The sequence below is a fragment of the Lissotriton helveticus genome, chromosome 1_1, assembly GCF_964261635.1.
Source record: "Lissotriton helveticus chromosome 1_1, aLisHel1.1, whole genome shotgun sequence".
Taxonomy (NCBI): domain Eukaryota; kingdom Metazoa; phylum Chordata; class Amphibia; order Caudata; family Salamandridae; genus Lissotriton; species Lissotriton helveticus.
The window spans coordinates 530365688-530389985 of NC_136057.1; the positions used below are offsets into that span (position 1 = coordinate 530365688).

Genomic DNA, 24298 nt, shown 5'->3' on the forward strand with positions numbered 1-24298 from the left:
TTGTCAAATATAGCACACAGCTGTTCACGTTATTGATAAATGCATGCAACCAGTTGTGGGACAAACACTAAAAGATGACATGGCTTTTACTTTCGTTTTCAACAGGCATTTCGGATGCAGACATCATCAACATCACTCTGCCGACAGGCGTCCCCATTCTCCTAGAACTCGATGAAAATATGCAGCCTGCTAAACCTCATGTGTTTCTGGGGGACCAGGAGGCCATCCAAGCTTCCATCACCAAAGTGGAAAATCAAGGGAAAGTTAAAACTGCTGACGAAATAACTGCGCCCTGATGCTGTTCTTCTGTGTACAGAAATTAGGGGGGGGCTCGAGTGTTGCACAGTGTGTTGTTGAATGTGTTTAAATTTGTGTAGAGTATATATTATACTTGACGCCCCACCTTCCTCCTTACCAAATGATTATTTTTTTATACCTTCCCTTAAAACATTGCTTTTCCTCAGATTTTATGAAGTTATTTTTATTTTTATTGAAGATTTGATAAAATTTTTTCCGATACGCTGCTGCCATTAAATATTTAGCCGACCTTTGCATTCCTCTAATTACGCGAATGGAGGTGCTTGCCTCTGATTCCCGTTTTCGAATCCGTATTTCAATGGTCTAATCTCCCTCTATTATGCAATACATTCCAAACTGCTTCTCTGTCCTCCTTTTTACCCGCGACCTTTTATTTTCACCGAATTGTATCTGTTTACATTAAGCTCTGAAAAGTCCATCACTTTATTATATTAGGCCCCGAGATTTTCTCTTTAGAACTATGTGAGCAGCTTGAACATTTTGCAATATATGAAATTAATTTATGCTCTGGCGTCTTGAAGTTGCCTTGCACTCTTTCCATCTAGCCTAGGTAAACCAGCATTTGGGGTTGTGACCACTTTTCCGACTTTGAAAGAACCATTTTCTTTGGAAAAGCCTCCTTCAGACATGTTATTCTTTCAAAATAAAATTAAGGTTGTTTGATTAGATCAGTTAACATTTGTTATTACTGTAAGGGCAGGTATCGTCACTAAAAGGCTCAAGTCAAATGACTATCGTTCTATTGGTCTAAGTAGAGGTCTGTCGGTCCCTCTATCATACTTTAAATGTACATTTTGAATGCTTGATGATGGTATGGCGTTAATGGCAAAAATGCCTTTTAAAAGAGGCTAGTAAGTGCAGCGCTTACATTAAGCAGCACAATAAATAAACCACTCCGAAGTACAGCTTCTGGTCGTGCTATAAAGGTATGGCAACAGTAGCTTAATATTGGTTAAGATTTGCTTGAGTGATATTAAGAGTGATGCAACTGCTGGTTAAAACATAGCACTTGTATTATGTTGACTCATAAAAAGCGTATTTTAGTTATGCTGATTGTTTTGTCAAAAGAAAATAACATTATCTCAAAACTGTGTCCCGAGTGTTCATTCAGGTAGTCGTGTTGTACATTACAGGTCCAGCATAGCAGTGAAGAATGTTGTACTAACCTCATCATTCATATATGTTTTTACTTATCTGCACACAATGCAGAGAAACCTGTGTCAAGGAGTAGGAGAAAAAAAAAATCAAATTAAAGGCCCATTATCGCACAACCACTAAAGCTGAGGCACACTCATTTAATGCAGTTTGGTTACAAAATTATCAACGTTGAACCACAGCGCATAGGTGAGTCTGACCAGTCTTTTTTTTAAATTTTAAGTTCAAGTTTATTGAAACCAAGCATAACAAGAAATAAAGAAGCAAGGCATCCAAACAATACAGAGTATACAGGAAACTTAAAAATACATACGAGAGGTGCATACAAAAATTGGATTCAATAAACAGTAAATTCTGAAATAGAGGGGAGGGAAAAAGGGGATAAAAGAAAAATGGCATATTGAGTTTAATCAATAAACAGAGTAAAAATAGTTTTAAGTACAAACACTGTGTGCAGATAAGTGCCTATGAGATAAGAGTACAAGCAAATGTAAATTTAATAACAATATTGAGAATAACTATAGAAAAAGGCAACCGGGATTAATCATGGTGGTTTGCGAACATCATCTGACTTGTTTGCATGATAAACAGTGGAGGGGTTTGGGGGAGAGAGGGTGGATAAATAAGTAGTAAGAGGATCCACAATAAGTCTTTTTTTTTTTTTTTAAACAGATTTTTATTTGTCTGAACAAACATAAAATGCATAGCCCCGAGCACCGGAGACTTCTGCCAACATCAGTGAAGCACAAATATTATCTGCAGACTTTTACAAGACAAACTAAACCACCCCCGTCCCCCCAGTTGCGCTGCCGCTAAAATAGAAAAAAAGGAACATGTGTACAGAAAACGTGCATAGTCCAATCAAGACACTTCACAGTATTGCCAAACGTCCAGAAGTCAAGGCCAAGGGAGGGCAGCTCTATCACAATAAGTCTCTTTTAATTGCAAGGGAGATAGGAGTAACATAATTAGTATCGAGTCTGTGGTGAATACATATGGCATTCCACCAGGCCGAGTAAGTAACTTTTGACGCATCTTTCCAGTTGGAGGTTATCAAGTGTAGTGCAACAGCTAGTAGTAAGTCAAGCAATTGAAAGTGTGAAAGGGTTGGAGGCAAAGAAGGGGATAGTGAACCCAGGAAAATAACTGAAGGGGAGAAGGGAACTTTTATGTTAAAGATGATATTTATACCTAACCAAGTGGATTGCCAGAAGATGTGGATATTAGGACAATGAAAAAGCATATGAATTAAATCAGCATTTGGGCAGGGGCAAGACCAACAGTTGGACGAAATGTCTGGGGGAAAAAGATGCCAATCGTGCTGGAGTGTATAGTAGGCGGTGATAAATAAAATAAAGGGTTTGCGTACTATTGGCTGCTCTTGAGGTTTTATGAATCTTTAACCATAATTTATCCCATAAAGAAACGGACCAGGAGAGCGACAGATCGTGTTCCCAAGCCAATTCAGTCTTTGTCTTGTGCCTTTCTGAAGGAGATAAAAAACATTTGTAAATACGAGAAGCAGAAGGAAAGGAACTCAAGAGAGGAAAAATTGTGGAACATAGAGTGGGCAGAACAGAAGATGAGGGAAGTGAATGAAAATAGCTTTGAAGAGCAGGGAGTAAGAGATCGTATTGTTTTTTTAAAATAATTAGGAAGAAGAAATTGAGACTGAAGATCAGGAAAAGATAAAGGTGTGTCATCAAGCAAAAGTTGAGAAATCAATGATAGTCCTCTGGATCTCCAGGATTTCCAGCAAAAAGCGATTTTTTAATGCCTAAAGATTTGTTATGCCAAATAGGTTGTTGAGATAGCGAAGTGAGAGAAGGATATGAGGCAGGTAAAAGGGGAGTTAAAATTTGACGAGTATGAGCAATAACGGAAGTGTGCAAAAAAGAAGTAACGGCAGTAAATGCAAGAGTTTCAAGAAAGTTAAAAGGTGAAGCAAGGGATTTTTCAATGGATAACCAAACTGGAGGATGAGTAGGGAGTTTATTAGATAACCATCGATAAGCTTGTCTGAGAGAAAATGCATAATAAGATTTAAAGTCAGGGAACTTAAGACCTCCATTGATATTTTATCTTTTTTGAGACAAGATAAGGCTATCCGAGGAGTCTTATTTTTCCAGAGGAATTTCGACAAGATTGAATCTATTCTTTTAAAATAATATCCAGGGATGTGGACAGGTATCATAGAAAGAGAATATAAAATTATGGAAGCTAGCATAATTTATATAGAGTCAAGTCTGCTCTACCATGAAAGAAAGAGAGGATGCCATTTGGTAATTGAATCAGTTCATTTTTTGGTGAAATACTCGAAATTAAATTTTAAAGAATCTGAAATATTAGAAGAACCATAATCCTAAATATTTTATAGTCGGTTGCCAGGAAAAACCCGTTTGGGTAAAGTAGTGGCGATGACAGAAAACGTTAAGGGGTAGAACTTCACGTTTATCCCGATTAAGGCGATAACCTGAAATTTGCGAAAAGGTGTCAACCTGATGAAAAAAGGATGAAAGAGAAGTATCTGGGTTAGAGCAGTATAGTAGAATGTCGCCAGCGGAGACAGACAATTTAATTTGTTCCGAACCAAGGTGGAAACCAGTAATTAGTTTATCCTGTCTTATTTTTGTCAAGAAGGGCTCTAACGCAACGATAAATAACAACGGGCAACCTTGGTGAACACCCCTAGAAAGAGAGAAATAATCTGAGATTTTCCCATTGGCAAAAATAGAAGCCCTAGGGCCAGAATACAATAGGGATATAAGTGAGATAATTTTGGGGGGAAAACCTATCCATTTGAGAGCTTGAAACAGAAAATCCCAACCAATCCTATCAAATGCTTTTTCAGCGTCTAGGGTTATGGCGGCAAGTGGGTAATGTGAAGAAAATGCTTTACTAAGAACATTAAAGAAGACTCTGGAGTTATCCGAGGATAAGCGTCCCTTAATAAAACCGGATTGTTCTGGTCCAATAAGTTCAGGTAATATGGGGTCGATATGTAAAGCGAGAATTTTTGCATAGATCTTATAATCCGTATTTACAAGAGAAATGGGACGGTAGTTTTTACAAAAAGAGGGGTCCTTATCATCTTTGGGGATTAAACAAATCATAGCGTCTTGAAGAGTTCCTTGGGAGGAACCAGCTGCGACAAAGGAGTTAAATAGGAGAAGCTTCGAGAAATGGTCATAAAATTTGATGGTAAAACAGATCAGGACCGGGAGCTTTACCGCGTTTTAAGACCGAGACTGCATGAGAAATTTCTTTCAAGGTTACATCGGTTTCCAGTAAATCAAAATTAACATGGGTAGAAAGAGGAGAATTAAGTGATTGAAAGTAAGAGGATAAGTCAGATTGAAAAGGTTGTATTTCAGGAGTGTAAAGATGTTTATAGAATGTAACAAATTCTTGTAAGTTATCGTCGTCTTTAAAGAGAGAGTCACCGTCAGGATTGGTGATGGAAGTGATCCTAGTTTTGTCGTGGCGGGTTTTTAAGTAGGTAGCTAAGAGTTTCCCCATTTTGTTCTGTCCTCCATAATATCGTGCGCTACTCTTCAGAAGATAAGAAGCTGCAGCTTCAGTGGATAATTTATTAAAAGTAACTTTGGCGGAGGTAAGATCTTTTAAAGAGGATTCTGAAAAAGAATGGTAATAGACATACTCAAGTTTTTTAATGTTAGTAAGAAGTTGGATAGATTTTTTTCCAAAATTCTTTTTCTTTTGAGACATAGTTAATTATGAAACCTCTTGCAGTTGCCTTAAAAGATTCCCAAATTATAGTTGGAGAAGAATCTGAGACTGCATTAATTGTAAAAAAGTCTGTAGCAAAAGGGCTGAATTGGCTGGAGAATTTAGGATCCGCAAGAAGGGAGTTATTTAAACGCCATCTCCCAGAGGACGGTGAAAAGGGAATTAGATCAAAGTCATCAAAAACCGGGGCATGATCAGAGATTAAGATAGAACCTATCTCTGAAGGTAGAACATGTTGAGCAAGGGATCTACTAAAAAATATATAATCAATGCGAGACTGCGTTCTATGTAGGCGGGAAGAAATAGCTATATTCTAGAAGGTCTGGATGACAAAGTCTCCAAACATCGACTAAGGATTTACGACGAATGGCGGAAGTAAATTGGGTGTGGATTTTAGAGTGTACAAATTTAACTGGGGAGCGTCTATCTAATATTGGGTCGTGAATTTGATTACAATCTCCACCAAAAATAATATAATCATTGTCAAAAGAAAGCAATTTGTCTGAAATCTGTATCCAAAACCGATTATCAACCGAAAAAGGAACATAAACATTAAAAACAACCAATGGTACATTATCTATTAACAATTTGATAATCACCAAACGACCATCTGAATCAATTTCTTGGTGGGCAATAGAAACATTAAACTTTTTGTGATGGAGGATGACAACACCATTCTTTTTCCCCAAAGCTGGGGAAGAATAAACATTGCCTACCCAAAATCTTTTTAATTTAGAAGATTCAGTATCTGATAAGTGGGTTTCCTGTAACAAGGCAATATCTGTTTTTAAGTTATTTAAATGGGATAACACATGTTGTCTTTTAATGGAATTATTTAGACCCTTAACATTCCATGTAGTAACTCTGAATATGTCTGAGATAAGATAACAACATTAATCAAAAAGCATACAATGCAATGAACAATTGTAAACAGTAAACTTTGCATCGTGTAAGAGAGAATACATTTGAAAATAGAGAAATAATAGGGAAGAAATTTGCGAAGAATAAAGATGAGTAGAATGAGGAAAGAGACAAAAAGTGTTAGGGGAAAGGAAAGCCGTAGATAAATGGATATAGAGAAAATAAGAGACAAAACTAGAAGAATTAGAAAGGAGAAAATAGGAGAAGAAGCAAGCAGTGACAAAGGGAAGCAATAAAAGAACACTGCAAAAGAAAAACCAAAACAAGACATGAAGTAGGAACAGGAACATACCTATACAAGGAAGATTCAACGAGACAAGGGGAGGGATGGAACCACACAGGAACAACGATACAACCAGGGTGGACCAAACGAAGGATCAGGAAGCATCACGTCGGGGAGAGGGAAGAACTGTGGGAATAAAAAACAAACATGGGAATAATGAAGTAAATATGGAACAGGCATAGGAAATAAACCTATTTAATTGAAAAATAAGAAAAGTGAAATAAAATCAGCAGAAGAATTCATATAATCAACCAGCATTTGCAGAGGAAGAGTCCTTGGCATCTGTTTTGTGAGAATTTATGAAACTTTGAAGACGTAGCGGATCCTCATAAGTCGTAGTTCTGTTATAGGTGACCTTGAAGAGGCACGGATGAAAGATCAAAGCGAGCACCGATTGCACGAAGGTCCGGTCTCATATTAAGAAAAGCCTACCTTCTGTTAGCGGTAGCCTTAGCGTAAGCCTGCGCAAAGAATAAGGTAGAGCCAGACCAGGTGATGCGTTGGGAGGATTTAGCTGCTGCTAAGATTAGTAACAAATCCGTATACTCCAGAAAGTATATGATAACTCCTCTTGGTTTCTGGGAAGGAGAAGTAGAAGAAGAGGGGCGACCCAATCTATGTGCCCTTTGGATGTTAAGAACGGTGGTATCTGGCAAGTGGAGGGCCTTGGGAAGAAAAGATTTAAAGAATGCAATAGGGTTGGACCCTTCCGCGCCTTCCACTAGTCCGTAAATACGAAGATTATTGCGTCGATTATGATTTTCAAGATCCTCAACTTGGTGTTGGAGTACAGTGACTTGAGATTGAAGTGGAGAAACTTTAGCACAGGTATCCGTAACAGAAGACAAAGAGTGTTCAACAGCAGTCATTCTTGTGTCAAGTTGTGCCCAGTTGTCGGTAAGGAATTGTAATTTTGCGTTAGTTTCTTCCATGAAGGGACGCAGTGCCCTAATCTCTTCCAATAGTATCTCCATAGATACAGATGAGATCCCCTTAGGCGGAGATGGAGGATTTTGTTTGAGACGTTTGGAAAGAGATTTTCCTGATGATGTTCAGCAGGATCCGTAGCCGCATAGTATCTGTAGAAGAGGATGACGAAGACTCCTCCAATTTGGAGAACTCAGAAAATGTTGGGGAGTTTTTGACAAAGACTTGTTTCACAGAAGCTTTCATAGGATGAACGCCTTTAATTCTGCCCATAAAGACCAAGGAAAGCAAGATGAGATGCGTCACTTACTGATTTTCGTACTTCAGTGCGAACTAGAAATTAGTTCAAAGGACCATTCACAATGGTTGCCACAGAGAAGTCCTTGTAGAAGCTTCCTCAGAAAAAAGTATTTAAATAAAGCAGGCAAAATAGTCACTCATGAGATATTCAAAGCAAGAGAACATATGAAAATATGTTCAAAGGCCAAGGAGTGAAATGAGCCAGTATATTGGTGAGAAGCAACCTACTAAATGGCCATCATGTTCAAAACCTGTGAGAGAGTCCTTCAGACATCTAGACAGTAGGAAATAGGCTCAGAGATGCAGAGACATACTAAAAAAACAAGCCTGCAGCAGTTAGTGGATAATATAAAAAGCCACAGTTCCTCAGAAAAATAACAAAAAGCCACAGTTCCTCAAAAAAGTAATAAAAATCGGGGCCTCAGCGCGTGCGGAAAAAACAAAATGGCGGTTGCGATAATGCGACGGTAATAATAAAGACTCACGGCATCCACAAAGTCATCCTTGCGCTGCGAAATGCATTTCAAAATGATGAGGCGTTCCGATGCCTGAACATGCCGGTCGCGTCGTTGAAGCGCTCCTGGAAACGTGAAGCTGCCAGAATTCCCCGGAGACCCTCACCCGGGCGCCACCATTCCCGTTGGGCACCAAGCCATGCTCCGTCTGACAAGTCTTAAAGCACACACCGGAGGCCAAAGAGACGTGTGCAACACAACACTTAGTTAACTCTTGGAGAGAGGTTGTACAAAGTTAAAGTGCCCTGGGAGGCGGATTTGAAAGTATACTTGGTTCCATTGTGTTGGACCCAGGTTTTGACTTTCAGTATGTGTCTTTGCCTTCAGCTTAGGACCATAAGTTCAAGGTGAACAGTCAATTGTGGTTCAAGCCCTCTGCAGACGCCGTGCTCCCTTGCTGACTCCCTGAGTAGTGGGCAATAGCACTTACTTTGCACCCTAAATGAAGGGCTCTATCTGCGAGCTGTAGCTATCGTTATCATCCCACAAAGGGGTCAGTTTATGCTTCATGTCCCTGTTCTCCCATGTGCTGTGAGCTGCACCCCATCACTAGTCAGTTTCCCACACAGCCCTAGGATAATTGTTGAGGGAACAAGCATTGGCAAACAAATAAGTCTTTTGTTTGGGACCTATTGTTCTTCTGAATGCCCGTTGGTAGTGGAGGGCTTTTTCCTTATGCTGGAAAGCGGTCAGCGGTCCCGTCATTCAGTGGTGCGCATGCGTGACATGCGGGCACTTCAGATGACATACCCTTTTAAAGCGAAATGATGCGACCGCTTTCGTTTATTTACTAATCCAGGATGGCGTATGGTAAATAAAAGATAAAGATTTTAGAACGAAAGGGCAAATAAAAAAATCATTTTAAAAAGCACAACGAGGATGGGAAAAGTACAGTACGAGGGGGAGTGCAACACTGGGATGGAGAGAAGAACACAGCGCGAATGGGGAGAAAAGAATACGAACTGTGGGCACAGAGGCAGACGCACAAGAGAGCAAGAGGCACATGACGGCAACATGCGGATTTCGGGAAGATGCCCACGAAGGTAAGAACAACCTGGAGCGCGAGGTTGGGCTTGGGGGAAGTACTCGAGATAAACAGAGCACAGGGAGGGTATTTGGGGAAGGGGGATATAGGGAGAGGAGAAAGCTGAAAAACACATACACTTCGTAGCTGGGCTATACCGGCTATTAAAGTCCCTCTCCCTTGTTAAAGGCCCTCGCCTTCGGATCTTTAACGCTGGAGAGGGCCTTTAATAGCCTGTATAACCCTCTATGGCGTGAACAAGGGAGAAGGACTTTAATAGCTGGTATAGCCCAGCTACGAAGGGCTATAAGGCTATTAGAACATTCTGCCACTAGAGGGCAGAATGTTCTAACAAAAAAGAACACAGCCTTATGGGAGCATGAGGGGATTGGAATCCCCTCAGGCTCCCTGAAGCCTTAGTTCACAGAGCTGTGAACAAAGAAACATTGGAATGTTGGAGCTCCAGGCTTATACCAACCACTATAAGCCCAGAGCACTCCATTGTTTTCAACGAAGCTCCCAACATTCCAATGTTTTAATAGCTGTTAAACACCCTCCATGCAGTTATTGGCCCAATCTGCAGGCAGTGGTGAATAAGTGCATAACAAAGGTGGGGTAGGTAACAATAGGTAAGGACAATAAGCCTTGTAGCAACTCTCCCAACCCAAAATAGAGAGTGCAGCGGGAGTAGGCGATGACTCTTACTGGAAACGTAGGGTGACAAAATCAACTCCCTTCTCCTATGGCACTGCTTGAACCTCCTGCTCTGAAGCAGGTACTGTTCACCGGGCTTCTCTCCGTCTTGCTGAAGGGGAGTGTCAGCACAATGCCACGGATGAGTAGAAAAATAAACAAGGCAGTTAGTGTTTTTGTACTTTTCCTTGTTTGATCGGGCTTCCCTTTCAGCAAATCACGGGGAGGAGTCCTGCTGGTTGTGCCTGAAGTAGTGGCTTCAAAGAGAGGGCCGCGGGAGAAAGGAGCAGTTTATTTTTTTTTTCTCATAACTCATAACTTACTCCAACTATGAGAAAATTCCTGCTCCCGCTGCGCGCCTCTTCCCTCAGCAATTACCTTTAGGCTGCGGGTACATATCTAGTGGGAATATGGGGACACGGGGGATGGTGTACCACACACTGGAGGACAGGGAGCTGGCAACACAACATGCTTCATTTGCAGGCCTGCAGCGATAGCTTTAGTCTCCAATTGGAGCGATCAACCCAGGGAGTGAATCGAGCCTTATTAACCGCTGTTAATTTCCCCTGTACAACTATGGACACAAAGTGAAGGCAAGAGCACATGATGAAGGGAAACACGTGACTATAACAGCTACTGCTTTATTTCTATGCAGTGTCTGATAGACATCTTAATCCTATCTTCATTTCAGTCGTTTTTTTAAAACGATATAAGCAAAATTAAGAAGATAACAGACGCACTAACTGATTATCATAAAGTCAGCAATTCATTCACTCAGTCTGTATGAAGTATGCTTGCCGGCTTGTTGGCGAGGATGAAAGTTTAGGTAAAGTTATTACTTTAACTGGTGTATTTCCTCTGTACTGTGGTTGTATTTTGTAGGCACTATTGACTTCGTGTCAATTTGAATGCAACCTTGACTATTTATTTTTGCCTAGGGAATTTCTTTGCTTTTGTTCTTCCGAATCTAATCCTGTGGCATCTAGGCACTCTGCCCTTTATGGGAATCAATGTTTATTGGCAAGAAAGAGCCTTAATGAGCTAAACCATTAATCACAGTTAGTCGCCCTAGGTATAAACAGCTAATGAATGGACACCTCTGTGAGTATCAATGGGCCCAGGGATTAATAAGCATTAATGGCCCCAGCCTGTAAAGTTATAGTGGCCTCATACATTATTGAGCCTGTATGGCTCTATGCATAATTAGCTTTAACTGCCGTTTGGAATGATAAGCATCATATCACCAGGCAATGTTCCCAGGGGGAAAAAAGTATTCATGTTCTGTGACAGTACTGTGTCTCAATGAGCTTTTGTGCAGTCAGACAATCTTGTGTGTTTTGCTGTTCACCCTACGGGCGAAGGGTATTATCAGACGTGGGTCCCATGCTCACTAAGCCACTGGAGTCAAGCTATCCTGGCTGAAGACGGCTGATAGCCAGAAACCGGTCCTAGGATGCTTGATTCCGGTCCAGGGAGGACCTGGCTTGGCAGTTCGGGCTGGACTGTTCCCATGAGGCACAGGGTCAAGACTGATTTGCATATGGCCATATCTGAACTGGGGTGGCTTGGTGAGCAAAATAACGATGGATTAAACCCAGATCTGTGACTTGGGGTGAATGTTTTGCCATTGTGCAACATTCCGTCCATCTTTTGTGTTTTGCTATTCGATTGATATAGGCCTTCATTGGCAAAGTATTAAGAAGCTTTAGTATTGGGAACAGGCAGTAAAGAAAATCACAGTTTCCCAAAAATAACGCCCACTAGACCTCAGTAGTAATGTACTGCAATGCCTTCCAATATTAATTGCCTCGTGCAGGAACCCTTCTAGCTTACTACAAGGGTGGAAGGAATTTCTTCCTCCACACTGTTACGCTTAAGTGCAGCAGGTGATCACGGCTGTAGTAGCTGTTAGATGCCCTGAGGTCCTGTTCATGTTTGCCAGATGAGCACCAGGGAGGTTGTATGTGGTTCTTCTCTGCCACCTCTTTTTACCCAAGGCTCCAGGACAGTGAAAACCTGTTGTTGCTCTTCAGGGAAAGGAAATTCCGCAGAGCATTGTAATATAACTTAAATAAGTTCACTTTTTTGCCTGGGGGTGACCATCCCCTATCCTGGCCTTATGTGACAACTGGGAGGGTTGGCCATTCCTATGTTACCGAAAGGTGTGAGGAAGTGTATTTGTGACAAAGACCCAGTCCATCATTTCCTGGACAGTTAATGTGGCCCGATCCTCTGCTCCACGGCATTGTGTGGAGTAAGGTGGAACATGGCTACACTACAAATCTTTGGAAAGGGAACACCAACACAAGAAGCAAAGCTATAAATGCTACATTTTCTCCTCAAGGACAAGAGTGACTTCCAGTTTAACCTGGGAACAAACACAGAGAAGAAAAATATTTAATGTTTTCCAGGGAATGCGTATTATTTTTAATGGATTTATTTTTCAGATATGTGGGTCCAATTAACATTGTCTTCATCCAGGGTACATACATATAATCTCCATTTAGGCCACAAACTGTGGTACCAGGAGAATATTGGATTGTTTGCATTAAGAATAAATGGCAAGCTCTTTCACTTCTCTTTGGCAAATCTCACTAAACCAGCCCTAGGTCCTGCTCCTCTAAAATATTTATGTAAAGCATGAAGAGGAATGGCGCCAGCAAGCAACCCAGGCGCTTGCGCTTTGCTGAATTGATATGGTCAGAGCATTCACATTTCCTGTGATACCTCACTGCAACTGAAAGTGAGTGCATGCTTTAGCAGCAACATATTTTTAAACAAGTGTAGGTTGAAGCACTGATCCCGCATACCAAGACCCTCCCTCAAACCTAGCTGGACAGAAATGATTTCCTCTTTCGTGGCCATTCTTGCAACATCTACAGGAGGAATCAGCCTACCAATTTTAACAGTATAAGCCAGCAGTTAAATTGGACTTCAGCAGTGTGGAGCATCCCAACTGCCTGTTTTAAAAATTGCAAAGATGTAGGTCAGTCCCTGTTACTGGGGAAACTTTAATGAACCACAAATGGTGTGTAATACCCTTCCCGGCGGAGACCCCATTGGTCTAAATTGAATTTTAATGTGCAGTGGGACACCATCCACTACTTATACTAAACTCTTATTTGCTGAGCTGTTCTTTATAGTGATTAATATTTCCTGCAAAAAAAGAGAACTTTCTTCTGTCTGTATTTATTGTCACTGTTACTTCTGTGTCCGGCTTGTAGAACCTTATACTTTTGAAATGTATTCTCCCCAGTGATATAACCATGTCAAGTTGTGACTCAAAAGTATTCCATGTGAATTGCTAGCCCCTAGACACCAAACTTTCATAGAGTCTTCAGCACTGCAGGGAGCGTTCTGTTTGGCACATGCCACTCCTACATTCCTTCATTGATGGTTTCCATACAGGTAAGTGTTGAAAAGTCAAATTTCTGCATGATCATGAGGCAGGATTTTAAGGCTTTCGAAACTCATACACAGCTTTGCTACAAACACCAACAAATCTCCCCACCTTGTGTCCAGATATCCTGTGTTCCATGAACATTGTATGTTCGGTATTTGGCTGCTTTATCTTACGGAACCTGCTATTACCGAGTTGTCTCAGATATTGTCTTATAGTTTCTACTAAACCGTTGGACCTGTGCCTTGTTTGGATAAAATAAACTAAGAGCTTGGTGCCAAGACTGGTTTCAGACACCCCGCAGGATATGTTTGCCTATACACCAGCTAGCTTACAGTGCTACCATAAGCCCCCGTAACCTTACCAGGGAGCGAACCTAGTCTAACAACCAGTGAACATGAGAACCCTGATCACTCTAGGATCGTGTAAACAGTACAGAATCTTTTGCTTGGTAACTTGTGCTTACTTTCTCTCTGAGAAGTATACAGAATACACAGTGAGACGTTTCCAGTATTTTAATTGAACCAATGTTATTGTTGTATGAAATACATGTGCTTCAATGATTAGGAGACAGAAGCAAATAAAGGAGATTACAAGCACCAAAAGAGTGAACGTTATAGATACATTTCTGCCATGGTGCTGAAGCAATGAATGTTTGCAGGCATATATGCAAAGAATGGTAATCTAACATACTCCTATGATGTGGACCCTACACTAAGTGTACCTAGAGTGTGTATGGGTGTAGAGCCAAGAATCCTCCCATGGAACGATCCAAACCCGTTACCTGATCGGATAGAGTGAAGGACCTCGTCTTGGTCTCGAGTTGGACACCCCACACGGAATGTCAGACCGATGCTCAGCAGGCATGAACCTTCAGTGTCAGCAGAAGTGCCTCTTCTATGAGTCTGTTGGGATGCCTGTTATTTGAAATAAAAAGCATCCTTCGTGATGTGCGTGTTAGATTATTGATTTTATGGATATGTAGATAGCGCTGTCGCCCCATGAATGAAGATAGGACGACTTTTTTACATAGTGCTTCGAAAGGCCTAGTACATGATGATCAAGGCATCCTGATAATGTCGTGTGAAGATGGATGTGCAAACAAATTAGCTTCAGAGAAACTAATCAAACATTGTTGTGCATGCAAATGTGTGCAAAAGTTCACAGCTGGCATGTTATTTTCTTGGACAGTGTAAGAAATAAGCTGCTTCGCTACATGGGTCAAACTTGGGAATATAACAATATCAGGATGTACTCTCTAGTGGTCCTACACAAGAGTGGCACTATCTTGGCAGTCACTTTCTGTGGGTCAATCTGTGATCATGCTAATCTTTGGCCGTTGAAAATTGTTTTAACTCTTGGTTGAAACAAGGCATCAGAAAATAAGATGTCCCTGTTATGTAGGAGTATTACTGACTACAATGGAAATAGGCCACTTTCCCTTATAGCTACATCAGAGCTATTAATGGAATTGAACATGGCCACTGAAACCAGAATATAATCAGTAATACTAGAGGCTTCTAGCTTCAAAGGTTGAACTGGCTGGTATTTTAGTATAGTAGAAACTATGCCCACATTGGAAACTTATCACATACAATTCTTATTTGTCCTACCTTTAACCTGTTTCGTGTGGTGAAAAGTTTGCCGCTGTGCGGGCGTTCGACGGAGTGGGCGGGGCTGCGTCGGCCTTTCTGAAAATGACAAGAGATGGAACTGATTTCAGTTCAAAGGGAAGACTGGTCCAATGTAAGGCAGTGGACCTGAGAAAACATCTCCCATCCAAGCAATACACTCTTGAAAGGAGGTACCAACCTATGTTCTGCATATCCTAAATGCTGGGTCCTTCCAGACGTATACCATCTCAGATTTGTCTTGGAATTGGAAGGGCCCTGCCCATGAAGGGTCTTATAAGCCATGCAGAGTGCTTTAAAAGCAATACATTGCTTAGCAGGCAACCAATGAAGCTAGCCAATAGCTGAGCTAGCGGAATGGAATTTAGGGATCTTTTGGTTTAAATTTCTTTATTGGTTTTCAATACATGGAAATACAAGGAGACCTAGCAAAATGTAAAACCCTACTGTCGTAGAGGAGCATGTGACATTGTCAAAACTGTACAGTCCCGAAACTCTTACCCCCCCAGTTGGGCTTTCCCCATCCCCCTCCCCATCTGTTATTCATCTAGTGAGTCGTTGTTGGCCAGCGTTCTCTCTCAACAACCGCTGGTGGGGGAATCTGTGAGTCTTAGGAGTCGTAAATACTTTGGGCATGTGAGTTCTCGTAATTCGGAGTAGAGCATCGACAGGATCTGTTTCCAAAGGTCAGGGAATGAAGTTCCTTGAATAGTTAGGGAAAGAGATGCGCTCCATGCCCAGGATAAACCATATGCGATGAAGCCACCCCAGGTATGGGGGTAGGCGGGCAGATCCCCACTGTGCCAGAATATTATGAAGGGCTGCTCCTAGTGCCAGACCTATCTGACAGCCTCTGCGGGATTTAAGAGGGAATGTGAGAGCATTGGGCAGTCCTAAGAGAGTGTAGGTCGGGAATCTGGGTAGCTGTGTGTCAAGGTAGTTATTGATATCTTCAAGCACCTGTGTCCAATAGTTTGCGAGTTTGGGGCATTTCCATAGTATGTGTGTCAGAGTACCCGGGGATCTGCAATCCCGCCAACACATGGGATCTCTTGCAGGGTTGCCCCTGTGAAGTCTGAAGGGTGTAAGGTACCAGTAGGTGGCTACTTTGGTGGTCGTCTCTATACTCCCTACGTTGCGTGCAGTGTGTCTGGTCCTATAATGTCCTCCCATTCCCGTGGGGTAAGTGTGTGACCTATCTCTAGTTCCCACCTCCTCTGACCTGGAGACTTAGCAACTATTGGGGATGGTCTTAAAAGGCTATATAATTCAGATGTAAGATGGGTGTCTGAGTATTTGTATAAGTCACTTTTCGAATGCAGTTAGATGGCGCTGCGCCTGTGGTCTGGCCTCGGGATGCATTACCCAGTGTCTGATTTGTTGATATCTGTATAGTTCCGTTTCTGGCAGCTCCTGCTGTAGTCTTAAGTTCTCGAAGGACCACGGTCCGTGCGCGTCAAAGAAATGCCCAATAGACCTATGACCTTCCTGGGTTCATTGAGCAAAGGTCTCTTCGCCCAGGCCAGGGCTGAATTCTGAGTTACCTGCTATGGGTGGTAGTGGTCAAGGGAATGTTGTTAGTACTCTTTTTCTTGCAGCTCTGTCCCATGCCACCAGGGGAGCACATGCGATAGATGACAGATCAAGCCTCTTGGGATGCGTCTGCCTGGAACGGATGGGGATTTAACACAGCGACTGGCCCGCCGCCTCTTTGTCCATGAAAAACCAGAGCGTTTTTGACTCCGGACGCGACCATTCCACAAACGTCCTGATCGAAACCACCCAGTAGTACTCCTGTAGGTTTGGCAACCCAAGGCCTCCCTCCTTTTGAGATCTGTAGCATAGATCTAGGTGCAGTCGGGGTCGCTTGTCGGCAATATGAATCACACCAGATCCCTCTGCAAGGAGGGCAGAATTCCAGGTGGGGGTTCTAGTGGTGGAGTCTGAAAAAGGAATAATGTTTTGAGTAGGATAGTCCTCTTTACTGCCGCTACCAGGACAGTGTGTTTGGTCCCCAGCGGCGTAGATCTGTCCATATTTGGTTGAGTAGTGTAGTTCAATGATATAGTGCGCTATATGGATGCGTTGAGCTGTAATCGGAGATACGATATTGCAACAGGTGCCCATTGGATAGGGTAGGTGCGTTGTAATTCAGCTAGTATGGGATCTTTAAGAGATTGTGAGCCAGGGACTTATGAATATTAATCTTGAAGCCTGCCGCTAGGGAAAATTGGTCTAGTACAGTAAAAAAAAAAGCCAGAAAGGAGGCCCGGGGACCTTCTAATGTTGCTATCACATCGTCCGCATATAGGCTAAGGGTGTGTTTATCCCCCCACGTCCCCAAAGTGTATTCCAGTGATAAGGGGGTTGTCACAAGTCCTTTGGGCCATTGGCTCCATATATAGAGTAAAGGAGAAAGGGAGCACCCTTGCCTAGTGCCTCTTTGAATGGGGAAGGGAGTAGATGTGTATCAGTTTACTCGCACCGATGCCACTGGTCTAGTGTAGCTACTTAGGATCCAGCCTATGAACCTAGCGGGAAGCCCAAAATGTTTCAAGGTCTCCCTTAACCCCTCCCATGCTCATGACAAGTTCAGCTCGTCATGAGGCACGGTTGCGCTGTGCTGATGATATGTGCTCGTCATGACACGCGCGGCGTAAATGTAAATGTCGGAATTTGTAAAGCGCACAGCTACCTCCACCGGAGGTGTCCCGGCGCTGTCCGTATACCGCTTAGGAACCCTTCCTGGCTTTCCTGGGAAATGTCCACTCCTGGGCACCCCCCAGGTGCAGCCAGGCATCCCAGCGCTTTTGGGGCCGTTGTGGAGACTAAGCAAGCTATTGCCCAGAGTTGCAGCGTGGGACCCATGATCAGAACAGGCACTGAGGCGAGAATATCCAGTCAGGGGAATTAATGAGCTGGAGACCCGCCGAGGCAGGAATCGAACCCTGGTCCCTGGCCAGAGCTCTGCATCAAGGTCTGCCTGCTCTAACCATTGAGCCACACTTCTCATCACACGCGGGGTTAATTCCCCCGCAGTACTGAACGTTGTGAAAAACTTGCCAGGTCATGAAGAGCTCAGCTCGTCATGAGCACAGCACCACCGTGCAGCGTGACGAGCTGAGCTAGTCACCAGCACCGTGGCGCTGCGCGCGCCCCACTCCTCACAGCGTCGCGGGGGAATTAGCCCCGTGGCGAAGGGGTAAAGTCAGACGCTCTGCATCGAGAGTGGAGCATGCGTTTTGTGTCAAAGTGCTGTGCCCTATCAACAGTATGGAATAGTCTCTAAGTATTGCCAGCGCATTGACGATTGGGAACAAAATATGCCCGGTCTGGGTCTTTTAGGCCAAGAAGAATGGGGGACAGCCGTGAGGCCAGGATCCCAGTGAACAGTTTTAGATCTACATTAAGGGAAAATGGCCTATAGGAGGCACACTGGCGCTTTCCTTCCCGGGTTTGGGTATTACAACCACCAAGGCTTCTAGCATTGTTGGTGGTTGTGACGAGGATTCCCCTATGGCATTATACACCCTAGTGAGGACAGGGGCAAAAGGTCTTGTAAAAAAGGGCAGTGAACCCATCTGACATTTCAAAACAGAAGCTGTACAAATCTCCAGGCTCAGTTATTACTTACTCTATTCTAATAGGGGACTCTCGAGTCTCTGCCTGGTTTTGTGTTATTTTAGCAGTGGTGGCATCCCGTATATACTGAGCAGGGGCATCTAGTGGGAGATCTTGTGCTTCATTGAGCCCTGCATAGTATTGATGAGATGTTTCGGCAATCTGCTGATCTGTAGCGCTTTCTTCTTCCATCAGGGTAAGGATTGATGTGAACCTCGTTGTTTGTCTTTGTATTCTCAGTCTGTTGTTCAGTAACCTCCTGCCTCTATCTCCGCCGGTGTAAAAGGTATGGTGAAGTCCAAGCGCTGCGTACTCTGCTCTGTCAATATCCAAGGCAGTTAATTGGGCTCGCTCAGCTTCTAGCTGTCGCCAGACCTAGAGGGCACCAGTCCTCTGATATATGCAGTCTAATTCCTGCACCTGTTTTGTCAAAAGGTCTCTTATCTCTACGGATCTTATCTGAGGCTACAATAGCAATACATTCCCCCCTGATAACTGCTTTCAGGGGGTCTCAAAGGGTAGCTACAGGAGTCTCTGGAATATCATTGTCACCATGTAGTCTTGTAGTGTCTTTGAAATCTGTTGAATCACCTCAGGGCAATGTAGTAACTTGTCTGAGGCGCCAGGGTCGTGGCAGGAGGCGGGTGCCTTGTAGGGAGAGGGCTAGCATTACAGAGTGGTACTACCATGAACAAGGTAATATCTCTATTTGTTGGGTGTGGGATAGTACACTCTGTGTGCCCAAGAAATAGTCCATTCTCGCATATGTTTTGTGGAGTAGTAGGTATATTTCCTTTCTGTGGGATGTATGGCCCTCCACATGTCCAGTAGGCCCACCCCTTGTAGTATTTGGAGTCCCTCCTCAGGGAGTGCCCCTCACTGCCTTAGGGCCGATCTGTCAAGAGCATTATCGAAGGCCAGATTTAGGTCTCCCAGTAATAGCATCCTGTCAGGGGATCCACTAATCTTTCACTGCCCTTTTAATAAATCCCTCCTGACCCTCATTTGGGACATATACTGAGCCTATTGTCAGAGTGTATGAGCCTAACAGAAAGGAGTAAGCTAACATTCGTCCCCTGAGTTCTGTTTGCTTAGGACCCAGCTTCCCAGGGAACGTAGAAGAGATCAGAATGGTTACCCCTGCAGTTTTAGGTGAACAGGGAGGAAAACGGCTGTTGGGGGGGAATACCTTGGGGCGAATCTTGTATCACCTAAGTAGTGCATATTGATGGGAGGGGGAATGACTGTGAATTCGCAGTAGAAGGAATAGGCGACTCTTGCCCCTGAGATTGGGCCTAAGGAGTGCAAGGGGATGAGGAGACCCAACATATCCAATTCAACACAACAAACCGTTAACATTTCCCAAGATTTACCATTAATATTCGGGGTCGTGCCCACCCACTCTTCGAGCAGGCTAGTAAAGGATCAAGAGAGACTGAGGTCAGTGTAGCACCGGTGACGCAGAGGTCCTTTCATGCCAGGCCGGCAGAGTCGTTCCCCAGGGAGGCTAAGACAGCTTGATGTTCTTTGGCTATTGTCTGAGTGCAGCAGAGTCAAGGTGTGGCCCGCTGTCTTCCATTTACGAGTTTCTTGATCTCTGATCGAGCCGGCAGCCGATGGTGGACTTTCAGGGGGGGTCTTCTGTGATGTTCAGCAGTTGACAAGCCACTTTTAGTTTGCGTATTTGATGAATCTTCCCATTTAAGCAGAAGATTAGTCGAAACGGATGACCCCCAAGAGTATGGCACTTTAATCTCTCGAAGGTGGGATGTGATCGGGCAGAATGCCTTTCTTTTTTGCAGCGTGGTCTTAAAAAAAGAGTAGGCTGATGCCCCTGATATTGGACTGGGTGACTGTCTCTTGCTTTTTGGAGAATGCGTTCTTTTAGTTGAAAGTCGTGAACGCATTTGAGAATGTCAGCGGGGGAAGTCTGGTGATGGCCTCCTCGGGCCCATTCGATGCGTGCGGTCAAGCTTAATCTACGGGTCCAAGGGGACCTCCAGGATAGATCTAAAAAGGTCACCCATGAATGACGCGGTGTTCTGACCCTCCTCTCTGTGCGGAATACCCTGGATGCGTATATTGTTGCGTCTCAAACAGTTCTCCAAATCTTCAGCATGTGTTTGGAGGACTAGATGTTGATCTCTGAGGCAGATCATCTCTTGTTGGAGTAGTTCGATCTCGTCTCAACTGGAGCTCTGCGTCTCCAGTGTGTCTACCCTTTCCCCCTACACATCTACATCTTTCTCACCTTTCTAATCTCTTGTGCAAGTTCTGTCTTCTTAGTTTTCAGGTCTTACTGCAGGGACGCAAAGAGCTTTTATATGAAAGAGCGGGTGAGTGAGGCTTCTTCATCTCCCGGGTGTGAGGGCTCTTGCGTTTCTGGAGCTGCATGCCAGATCTGGACGTTTTGAAAAGGAGATTGTTAACTGAGCAATCTTTTTTTCCCCCTTTGTTGGCTGCCATTTTAAGGGAGTGAAGCAGATACTGCAGATGGGAACTCTGCACACCTCCCCCTCAGGGGTCTCATTGTATGTTGGCTGGGAGAGGTGCATTAAGTTTGCTAGCCAATTTAAGGCTCCGCTTCACTCCGATGCAGACCAAGGGAATAAAGGGAGATAGTGTCCCCAGGGACACTTGGCTAGGAGCAGGAGATTTAACCAGATAGGAGAGCAGGAGGAAATTTAGGTGTCTTCCTGAAGGGGCCTCAGTTAGCAAACTGCGTTGTCGCCCCAAAACCGGGAAGGCTTTTCCTGTTTGAAGCTCCTTGCTGGTGAGGGGCCAGGTATTGCTGTGATCTGGGTTTTGCATTGATGGTGTTGTAGAGGCTCAACCCCTTGGTCGGTTTATTCTCTGAGCGTCAAGAATTGTGGGCTCATACAGTGTGCAGGTGGGCGCCTCAGTAGGCGCTATCCGCTCTGCTGTGGTGTTGGAGCTGGGCCTCACCCTGCTTTCGGGTGAGCTGAGTCCCAGGGTCTCTGTAGACCTGATAGGATATTCAGGGAGGGCGCACAACTCACCCTCTATTTGATAGAGTGCAGGTCCAGCCCAGGCCGGACCGACGATGTCCCCGCTGCTCAAAGATGTATGTGGTCCAGGCTCAGACCAGCCCCAGTTACTTGGGCGTGCTCCGCATCACTGTCTGCTCCACGCTGGGCCTGCTGCAGGGCATCCAGCAGTACTCTTGTCTGTCCAGAGGGTCCGGCCTGCCACTCCCCGGGTATCCGGTCTGGCGAGCAAGTTGGAGCCAGCGGAAGCCAGCTGCCATCCACAACAGTGCTGCTGCGGTCCTCCCGGTCTGGCCAGCTGATCATAGCAGTTGTGGACCAGGCCAGAACAGCTCAGCCCCTCGGGGAAGTGCAGATCACTCCAAGTATCGCTCTATCTGGATCCCGGCAGGTCAGTGCCTTCTTACTGGCCAGTGCAGCGCCGCTGTAAGATTATCCTCAGCCCGGTAGCCGGCAACCTCCCACAAGGCTGTTCTGCATTCGCCTCACGAACGCCGGAGGCCCCTCGCTGTTCTCCAATCTCGAACGCCTTCAATCATTGACAGCCCGCGGGGTTTCATATAGGGTCGAAAACGGGTCCTGCAGCTATTCAATGCTTGGGCAGGGGGCCCAGTCGGTCAAACAGGCACGTCCTACTCCGTCACCATCTTGGCTACGCCCCCAGGGATCTATAAAAGAAATTGTGCCAAAGGATTAGCAGTTTCACTCCAAGATACAGTTGGAGGCTGTTGCAATAATCCATTCTTGTCAATACCAGAGAAACAACCAGTGGTGTTTAAGGATAGAAAGGTTGACATTTTTCAATCTTTTTGAACAGTCTCAGAGCATCAAAAGAAGCTGAAGTAATATTATTAATCCGACCTTTATGTTTTAGGTCAATGTTCAGAATTATCCCAAGGTTTTTTACCATAGGTGCTGGGATTGGCAAAGATCCTAAATCTGAAGGCCACCAAGCTGGAGACCAAAAGGATGGATTGATCTCAAAACAGAATAACCTTTTTTTGGAGGAGTTTAGTTTCAGACAGTTGTGGTCCAACCATTTGCCTACTGCACTCCTGCAGCTCCTAAATACTTCTCCAGAGTTGAACTCATCTTTGGAGAGTGAAACAACAATTTGCATGTCATCAACATAAGATGCTAATGACCGGACAAAATATTTCATAAATGTGGCTAAGGGAGTTACATATAGGTTAAACATCGTCGGGCTCAACAATGAACCCTGCAGCACTCCACAGGGGAGAGCGCATGATCTTGATGTAAACTCCCACGGTCACTACTTGTTTTCTACCAGAAAGTACAGACTGTAGCAGAGCGAGGGATGGGCCCTCTCTCTTAAGGCTACACATACGGTCAGCCAACCGCATGTGGTTCAATCAATCAATCAATCAATCTTATCATGTGTAAAGTGCACTACTCACCCGTGAGGGTCTCAAGGTGCTGGGGTGGGGAATGGTGCTATTGCTCGAAAAGCCAGGTCTTGAGGAGTTTTCTGAAGGTCAGCGTGTCTTGGGTCTGCCGTAGGTGGATGGGGAGGGTGTTCCAGGTCTTGGCGGATAGGTGGGAGAACGATCTGCTGACGCAGGTCGCTCTTCTTAAGCGGGAGACTGTGGCGAGGGTGAGGTCGGCAGAGCAAGCTGGCGGGTCAGGGTGTAGAAGCGGAGTCATCTGTTGAGGTACGTTGGTCTGGTGTTGTGGAGTGCCTTGTGTGCATGGGTGAGGAGCTTGAAGGTTATCCTCTTGTTGGCCGGGAGCCAGTGCAGGTCTCTCAGGTGGGGTGTGATGTGGCTGCGGCGAGGGATGTCAAAGATCAGACTGGCAGAGGTGTTCTGGATGCGTTGGAGCCGTCTCGGGAGTTTTGCCGAGGCTCCTGCGTAGAGGGCTTTTCCGTAATCCAACCTGCTGCTGACGAGGGCCTGGGTGACCATTCTTCTCGTTTCAGTGGGGATCCACTTGTAGAGCCAGCCGAGGGTGTTGAAGCAGGAGGAGTAGACGGGGTTGACCTGTTTAGTCATGGAGAGGGTGGAGTCTAGGATGACCCCTAGGTTGCGCGCATGGTCGGTGGGTGTTGGGGCGGTTCCCAGTGCGGTCTGCCACCAGGAGTCCCTGGCCAAAGGGGTGGATCCGAGGAGGAGGACCTCCGTCTTGTCCGAGTTCAGCTTCAGTCGGCTGTTCCTCATCCATTCAGCGACTTCATTCATTCCTTCCTTCCTGAAGGTTGGTTTTGGCGGCGTGAGGGTCCTTGGTGAGGGAGAGGATCAACTGGGTGTCATCGGCATAGGAGATGATGTTGAGTTGGGCTGTGGGATGAGCACTGGGTTACGCCGCAGATGATCTCGGTGGCTTCGGAGCGGAAGGGGGGAAAGCGGACACTCTGTGTTCTGCCGCTGAGGAAGGAGGTGGTCCAGTCCAGGGCCTTCTCTTGGATCCCGGCGTTGTGGAGGTGTGTTCGAAGTGTGTGGTGGCAGACCATATAGAAGGCAGCTGGCCGGTCCAGGAGGATGAGGGCCGCCGTTTCTCCGTTGTCCAGCAGGGACTTGATGTCATCGGTGGCGACTATGAGGGCAGTCTCGGTGCTGTGGTTACTGCGGAACACGGACTGGGAAGTGTCCAGGATGATGTTCTCCTTGAGGTAGAGAGTCAGTTGTTCATTGACTGTCTTCTCGATGACCTTTGCCGGGAACGGGAGCAGGGAGATGGGCCGGAAGTTCTTGAGGTCCTTGGGGTCCGCCTTGGGTTTCTTGAGTAAGGCGTT

The 24298-nt window shown here is 44.8% G+C and overlaps 1 protein-coding gene across 2 annotated transcripts in view; it reads left to right on the top strand.

Annotated features, from left to right (window-relative positions):
• The window catches only part of BPGM (bisphosphoglycerate mutase), a 280243-nt gene extending 278837 nt beyond the window's left edge, over window positions 1-1406 (top strand). For both annotated transcript variants that reach the window (XM_078673997.1, XM_078673996.1), the window contains exon 3: window positions 106-1406. In XM_078673997.1, coding sequence (XP_078530123.1) covers window positions 106-296 — 191 coding nt within the window. In that variant the 3' untranslated portion in view covers window positions 297-1406. The remainder of the gene's footprint in view (window positions 1-105) is intronic.
• Window positions 1407-24298: the final 22892 nt, after the last annotated feature.